This window comes from Dama dama, chromosome 15 (genome assembly GCF_033118175.1).
Source record: "Dama dama isolate Ldn47 chromosome 15, ASM3311817v1, whole genome shotgun sequence".
NCBI lineage: Eukaryota > Metazoa > Chordata > Mammalia > Artiodactyla > Cervidae > Dama > Dama dama.
This window is the reverse complement of record NC_083695.1, coordinates 71,158,290-71,166,613: the sequence shown is the minus strand read 5'-3', so window position 1 is coordinate 71,166,613 and position 8,324 is coordinate 71,158,290. Positions and strand designations below refer to the sequence as shown.

General features: G+C 38.1%; 1 protein-coding gene across 4 annotated transcripts; it reads right to left on the bottom strand.

Annotated features, from left to right (window-relative positions):
- Window positions 1–2,732: 2,732 nt before the first annotated feature.
- SFR1 (SWI5 dependent homologous recombination repair protein 1) lies at window positions 2,733–8,041 on the bottom strand. 4 transcript variants are annotated; one of them, XM_061162557.1, is made up of 4 exons: window positions 7,914–8,041; window positions 6,633–6,748; window positions 5,666–6,076; window positions 2,733–4,684 (listed from the first exon to the last, which is right to left on the bottom strand). In XM_061162557.1, exons 1-4 carry the CDS (start codon window positions 7,924–7,926, stop codon window positions 4,493–4,495), a joined length of 732 nt encoding a protein of 243 aa, XP_061018540.1. In that variant the 5' UTR covers window positions 7,927–8,041; the 3' UTR covers window positions 2,733–4,492. The 4 variants fall into 4 exon arrangements, with proteins under 4 accessions (XP_061018540.1, XP_061018541.1, XP_061018542.1 ...); XM_061162558.1 differs by having other exon boundaries at window positions 7,800–7,934; XM_061162559.1 differs by lacking the exon at window positions 7,914–8,041 and adding an exon at window positions 7,622–7,791.
- Between the last annotated feature and the right edge of the window lie 283 nt (window positions 8,042–8,324).

The following is an 8,324-nucleotide window of genomic DNA, read 5'->3' as shown; positions in this document are numbered from 1 at the left end:
AAATACTGTGGAAAATGTAAGACCAAATCAATAATTTTTAAAATAATTTCATTTGGTTAAAATTATTTGTTTCTCTTATATCAGAAAATTTAAGTAGAGTCTTCTCTTACTGGCATATTTTTGATAGCAAATTGTTTGATTTTAGTCTTACTATAAAAATGTTTGTCCTGCATGAATAAATGTCTAAAATAACATGAATTATTCTTATTCAAGAATGAACAAGATTTTATCTCAGAATATATTTAAGATCTATTTTATTGTCTTAATTTAATCAAAAATATTTTCACAGTAGTAGTATAGACAGTCTTAAAGACAAAAAATTATTCTTAGCCACTACTGCCATTTCTAATTTTATAAAATTACCAGAAACATTATGAGATTATGATTTTTATCTTTTATATTTTTCTGTATTTCCCATTTTCTTCAGTAAGCATTTCTCTATAATTGGAAAAAAATTCATAGAATGTTAAAGATTATTCCCTCTGCTGTCAGTGTGAACAAAGTGGTTTACTTTTACCAAGCCCTAAATCATTTGTAAATTACAACATATTTTCTATGTAAGCATTCTACATAAACATGACATAATCATCTTTATCTCACATTTATTACAACAGAACTTTTGTGTCCCACCCAACAGAGCTTAGTAAACAGAAAAAACATGTTTTCTCATTTTGTGATATTGTGATTTATAATAAGCAATATATATTTGGTCTTTGACCCCATTCCTGGCACAGAGATCCTAAAACACTTGGAATTTCCTAAGTGATGAGAGAGGTACAGGTATCTTGTTAATGAGGTGACTTTTGGACTGCATGTAAGGATAGGGGCTAGTTGCCCAAACCAACGCTGTGTCCCAACCTCCAATCCACCTACCCACCCTCCCCACACTTCCACCCTCACCCCTACCTCCAGGGAAGGTAAAGGAACTGGAAGTTGAACTGATCACCAATGACCAATGATTCAATCGATCATGCCTATGTAATGAGGTCTCCATAAAATCCCACAAGGACAGGGTTTGGAGAGAGTGCTGAGAGCAAGTAAGCTCTGAGTCTTTCCCCATGCCTTGCCTTATGTATTTCTTCCATCTGGAGGTTCCTGAGTCAGATCCTTTTATATGGTAATTTGGTAAATAAAATGTTTCTCTGAGTTTTGTGAGCCATTCTAGCAAAAAAATTGAACCCAAGGAAGGAGAGTCTTGGGAGAAGCAGAGTTGACAATCTGGGCTTTCAGTTGTCATCTAAAGTGGAGGGCAGTCTCATGGGACTGAGACCTTAACTTGTGGAATCTGATGCTGTCTCCAGATAGATGTGTCAGAATTGAGTTGAATTGTATTATAGGACATCCACATGGTGTTTGAGAATTGTTTGGTGTGGAGAAACACAGCCACAAGCGAAGGAATTTGGTGATAAGAATTCTTACATTTCCATGAAATAGTTTATCACTTTATTCATGTAGATAATAATAATAAGATTAACTGTTCAGAAAACTGCTTTGCCTTTCCATAGCCTATGGACTGACTGCATTCCAACATGATAATCAGCGGGATCATTGACCACAATCTCCAAATGGTATCAATGTCTCGTTGTTCTGCAATTCGTGAATTGTTAAGTTTAATCTGCAATACCACATCCAGTGTACACTGGTGTAGGTAAAGCCAAGAGAACAATTATAAAATACTATATTTAGAAAAAAATTTTTTACAAGTTTTAAAAACTTCTATTTAAAAACTGCCAGGATAGTACCATAATTGATCACCTGTTCAGTGATCACCTGTTCAATGGGAATAGTAAGAAAAATAAGAGTCAGCATCATTTTGACAACTCCCCTTCTTAGACCTAGAATGAGTCGTAGTCAGTTTGGCTGATTAAGCATGGTAGTGTCCATCAGTAACGTTTACATGTCACCTAAATTAACTGTTGGAGCCTCCATTTGCTACTAGTCAAGGCCACAAGTATCACTGGACAGTGCTCTGTGGATCCCTGGGTCTTAACCTGTGTGGTTTCTGTTTCTTAATGTCCACCCTGAGTGATCTTGCAATGCTCCTTGCTTAAATGCCTCATCTTTGAGGCAGATAGAATGGAAATTAGCAAGTCTTTTGCCCCCAAGAAGAATTCTAGTAGCATAGCAGCACTTTCAACAGGAGGCATCTTCTGGTTTGAGGGTGTTGGTAGGTGCTTTGGAAAGGCACATGGGTCATGCAACCCAGTCCTCTCTGATTCTTCTCAGCTTCTGCTGAACTAACAGCAGTTATATTCATATTTTTATAGTCCTTTAAAATATTATCTTTTATCAAGTAGTAATATAGTTAACTGGGTCAAACATAACATGGTTTTGAGGATAGGACAAGAGTATGAGCTCTGTTGCTGGGTTGCTTGGGATAAATAACCACTTGATCTTAAAATTTCCTCGTCTTTAAAACTGGAGTGTTGGTAATTATAATACGCAAATAAGTTAACATATTTTTAGAAACTGGTCAAAGCAAGTGCTAAGTGTTAGCTTTCATCGTAATGAATAAAAATAGTTCTTATTCACTAGTTCTTTAAAAATATATATCCTATTAAATGGAGGTGAAATGTAACAAATTATTTAAAAGGGGACTGCTTCAAGGGCCATAAGCCCCATCCATACTCCATGATCTCCCTCTGCTTGTAGAAATGCCCACTGAGCTACTGGAGCCCTCAGCCAATATCTTAGAAATCCCCCTTACTGTGCCCCCACCCCCTCCCCAACTCTCCCAAGCCAGAGTCTCACTGATGCTGTACTTCTTCCAAGTGGACATCTGAGGGTGACTCCAGATGTGCCAATCAGCAGTGGGGCAGCTGCAGTCAAATGCCAGCACCATCACCAGGGAAGCCACTTCCCCAGTCCCATTTAGGACCTCAGGCTGAGCAGTAAGAAGCAGTGGAGGCTGGTCAACATAGCTTCCCAGGGGTGCCCATCTGGGAATACTAGAGCCAGGGAAGGCCCATGTGAGGACTGGGCCAGTCCTCTTGGATTCACAGAAGCCAGTGACAATGGAAATGTCTAGAAGATAGAATTGGGGTGGGGTGAGAAGGGCAAGTTACTGGCACATGGGCACTAACAGTAGGATGCATACAAGAGCAGAGTCCTGATATGCCAACATTAAGTTTATTGGCTCATGGGGAAGGCCTGGACTGAAAAAAACGGAGCACTTGGGAGTGAAGGGGTAAGCTTAGGGTAATAGCTATTTACCAAGTAGTAGGGAAGTACTTTTTAAGATTTTTTTTTTTTTTTTTTTTATGGCGGGGGGAAACTAAAACAAAAAAACCCAAGCAAAGCTGTGTTAGCCCTTAAAACGACCCAAGAACAGAAATCCCAGAAAATCCTCAGGAAGACTGGAACCCAGAACCAAGAAACCACTGACTCACAAAGTTCTCTCTCTGCCTTTCTCTGTAAGGGCACACTTAAACACACAAGCTTTTCTGCTTCCAAGTTCACATACAACCGCTCTGGTCACAAAAAGAGACGGGCTTTCTTTTCTTGAGTTTAGTTCCAAATTCTCAAGGACTGGGACAGATTGGGTCAGGGTCATATGTCTATCTATGGCCAGGATAACAGATTAGGTACCACCCCCAGTGAAGGTGGGTTTCTGGCTGAGTCACTGTTAATGGACTGAAAGTCACTCAGTGCCTGACTCTTTGCGACCCCATGGACTATACAGTCCCTGAAATTCTCTAGGCCAGAATACTGGAGTAGGTAGCCATTCCCTTCTCCAGGGGATCTTCCCAACCCAGGAATGGAACCCAGGTCTCCAGCATTGCAGGCAGATTCTTTACCAGCTGAGCCACCAGGAAAGCCTATTAATGGAATAAATATGCTAACTTTAACCTTTTTCACAGATATGATTGGAAAGGCAGATGAATGTAAAAGACGCCGTATGCCATGCCTTGAAGTGAGAAATCAGCAAATGTGGTTTTATAAAAAATAGATGATCATTTCACTAAATGAGATAAGGAATGCAAGTAACAAATTTGAAGAGACAGAAACTAATATAATTAGGAACATAAGTTTAAACACCTGTTATACCATCCAGATAAACATGTGGTAAATGTGTGAAAACAAGGCAGAGGCATAAACTTAGGGGAGGCAAGCATTTTTAGACAAGTTGACGTTTAGACATTGACTAGATGGACTAGTGAACATTTAAAATAAAATGTTTTCCCACAATAAATAAAACAATGTATTAAAACTCACTTCCACAATTCTCAAAATTATCTTAACATGATTTACTTAAAAAAAATTTTTTTTTCACCTTTAACTGGTAAGTTTTCTTTGGGAAATTTATTCAAAACACTAAATTTTCATTTTTGAACCTTGTTTATATTTATATAACAGAGGCTCTAAATTGATCCAGGTTCACCAGGATACCTTTCTTCAAGCCCTAATGGTTTATATCTTCCCTTTAAAATGTATAAATATCTTTTAATTAAGTTGTCATTCACAAAGATATTCTGGAGAAAAAAATTATGAATTAAACACCTATAAATTCTTCTTCATTTCTGTTATAGTGTAGCAATTTATCATCTAACCCATAATGATCTATCAGCTGAGTAAGGCTTAGTTTCTTGTTCTCCTCAGACATAGCTGACTGCAACTCATAAAGCAACTGCTGGCTACAGCTTCTCCACTTCTCTATTAACAACTGTAACTGAGACAGGTCATTCTGAAACAGAAAAAAAAAAAAAAAGGCATGAATGTATGTCATCCTATTTTAACTTACTTAATGAAAGTTGTTAAATCAGTCAATGAGTAGTAGGTTTAAAGGGTAACATATTTGGACATGAATGGGACTTCTACCCAGGAAAAAAGAAAAATGGTTTTAAGTAAAACCTTACCCTCAGAGAAAAAAATTCAAATCATTAAATAAGGCAAAACTATGTAAAGAAGCAACAATATAGGTTAAAAAAATCTACTTTTTCTACTACAGCTATACTTTTAAAATTATGTTCAGATTAATATTTTTCAGTGTCACAATCTCATAAAACTCAAGTAGTTGTATTTAGAGAAATCCTAAAAATTCAAAACAGCAAATAAGATATAGCATTCCATCATTGATTACACACTGGAAAACAGCAATTACAATATACATGAATAATCCAGATAAATAAGGGTCATCTTCCAAGTGCCCCGATTCTATTCACTTCAACCTATCTGGGTTGAAATCTAAAATTTATTATATTTTTGTTGTTTTCTTAAAAGAAAATGCTTGAAACATTTTAATAATTTGTTGGTAATAATTTAATAACACAAAATCATTACTAAAAATACTTTTTATTGTACTCTGTGGCCCATTTTTAGCCTTTTTCTCTTCACTGTCACTGTTGCTTCTGTTCTTATTGCAATTTGCAGCTAACATTTGAAACTTCTAATACTGCTGTGGGATGGAAACTAGAGAGAAAAGCTTCAACTGCATATTAAATGTGGGCTGGGGCTTTCAAAAATGTATATCTGGTGTTTAGAGGACTCTTCTCTAAATCTATGACTTATATTTGAGTTAAAAGTTGTTGGAAGCCAGGACTCTTGGTAATTGGCTTATTTCTCAGTATTGTAAAATAAACTTATATTTTCTTTTTGAAATACTTTCCTACCATTTATCTAAAAACAAAAAAAAATTATTAGGCAATGGTTCTGAAATTCTTCTCACCTTTGATCTATACATTTTGACTAGCTTCAGCCTCCGAAGAAGGTCTTCTTTCTCTTGAATCTGCTTCATCAATTTTGCTTTTTCTTTGTTTAGTTCATGTTTGGCAAGATTCTCATTCATAAAGTCATTTTGGAGATCACTGCATGACTCAGTATCAAGTGATTTAGATTCACAAACATTGATATTTTTGAAGGTATCTTTTAAATATGTACTTTCTTCAAATTCACTATCTGTATGTTTAAACCTTTCGTGAAATTCCAAACAGCTTTCTTCTGTTGAAGGTGCTGATTTCTCTGAAAAAGTCTGATCATTTTCTTCACTCTCTACTTTAACTCGTTTTACCACACTGTAACAGGAATTAAATGAAGATCTGGTTTTCCTTAATCGTTCTCTAAGGGTTGCACTCATAGGCTGAAAAAGGCATCAAACATTAATAATGTTAATCAAGAAAAACATTCTTGATATAAATAAATCTACTGGGAATCAAGACTACATTTCTGTGGCAGACACCACTAGATGGCTTTCTGTCTCCATATATCTAAAGTAACCACCACAAAATATTTTTCAATTTCTGGAAGCTTCATTAAGTTTTATTCTCTTTTTTTTTTAGCAAAGCCAGCATCCTTCTAAAATAGTGTTGAAACACTTATCTCAGTAATCACAAACATTTGTTCAGCAATTAGTCCAAGCCTGATATGGTTAGGTGCTTAGTTACAAAGACCTTCATGACATCAAACTTTTTGGAATGCTGTAATAACCTGAACTGAAAATAAATGAAAATAATTGAGTCAGGATGAAAATCTAAGGGGAAGGTCCAACACATTTTCTAAAAGGAAACACCTAAAATAATAAAAATTTTACTTATTAACCTACACATTGTTAATTAACAATATTCAGTAGACTTAAAACCACCATTACTGCAATACTTAGAAATATACATCCAGTGAAAGAACTAAGATTTTCATACTTGTTTTCTTGAACTACTTGAATGGTGAGATGGTGGATTGGCACCAGCTTGTGGAGTGCTAGGTAACATCAAAGCCGAGTTTGATGGACTTTCCATCTTGAAATCTTGCTTTACTTCTAAAAAACAAAAAATAATCACAAAACAGAAATCAAATTCGCCCACACTTCTATATATTCAATTTTAAACAAATTATTTTTATTGTATATAACAAGCCAGTCAACTTCCTTCTTTCACTTAGCTGTGATTCATTCTTGCTTTTTTGTGTGTGCAATTTTGTTTACTTCCCTAAGTAAAAAAAAAAAATTGTTGGTCATTATGGTGACTACTAGTTTTTTCATGACAAGTTAACCAGCTAGCATCTCATATAAAGAACTCTCCATTTGTTTTTACTGACTGAAAAAATAATGATAAAAGTCTCAAAACCTGCCATATTGGGGGCGGGGAGGAGAGTAACAAGAATTCTTTAATCTCATTACCCCAGTTTCACAATGAAGGAAAATGTAATTGAAATCTTCTAGGGCTTTAACTGAAAGTCGCTCAGTCGTGTCCGACTCTTTGCGACCCCATGGACTATACAGTCCATGGCATTCTCCAGACCAGAATACTGGAGTGGGTAGGGTCCCTTCTCCAGGGGCTCTTCGAAACCCAGGGATCGAACCCAGGTCTCCCGCATTGCAGGCGGATTCTTTACCAGCTGAGCCACAAGGAAAGCCCAATATTTTCTTTAAAATTTTTAAAAAATATTTATAACTTCTTTAAAGTGCTTGTCGGTTAGTTTTAAAAAAGAGTCGGACACGACCGAGCAACTGAACTGAACTATGCCTTTATCTACTGATTACTCTTCCTCTTGATTATGGATCACATTCTCCTATTTCCCACTATTATCCCACTTAAATAAACATAATCAGACCTGTTACACTACCCTAAATCCTAGAAGCTGTGTGCCTAAAACTAACGACCCCCGGGGGTGAGGAATAAAGAGCACAAACACAGGTAAATTTACTCCTGTCTGCATCGTTTTCAATTAAACAGCGAAGAGACCCTGAAAATGAGAGACTGAAGTTTCTCGAAGGCCATCAACTTTACAGGTTAAAATACCAGAGAGGAGTCCTCCCTCCTCTCCCGCCACTACAGAAGGCCCACACGAGCCCTCGAGACACCCAAAACCTGAGGTGGAGCTGAGAGGAGCCTTGACCGCGGAAAGGGAGCATTATTCAATTCCCCTTCCGATCCCCGAAGAAGTTCAGCTGTCAGACACCCACTCCACACCCCACACTGTACCTCCCTCAGCCATCCCCAGACAGCACAGAGAGCGCGCTAGCCGCGGCAGCGTCACAGAGGCCGGGCAGCGCTGGAGGCGGAAGAGACGCGCGATTGGTCAGAGTAATTGACACACGGCTCCTCTTCGCCCAGGGCCCGGAGAGGCGGGACTACGCGCGCGCGGCTTCGAGACTCCGCAAGGGGGCGGGACGAAACGGAGGGGCCGAGACGCGTGATTGGCCGAGTTGACCGATACGCGCGGCTCTGCTCCGCCCAGCGCCCGAGAGTTGCGGGACTGCGCGCGCGGCCACTTGCTGGGAAGAGCTTTAAAGCAACTAACGGTTCCCAGGAGGGGCGCGCTTTTTTTCGCGGCTTCTTCTCGCTCTTCTTTTTTTATACCGCCTTCCGTTCCTGCCTCCTGGTTTTTGTGTT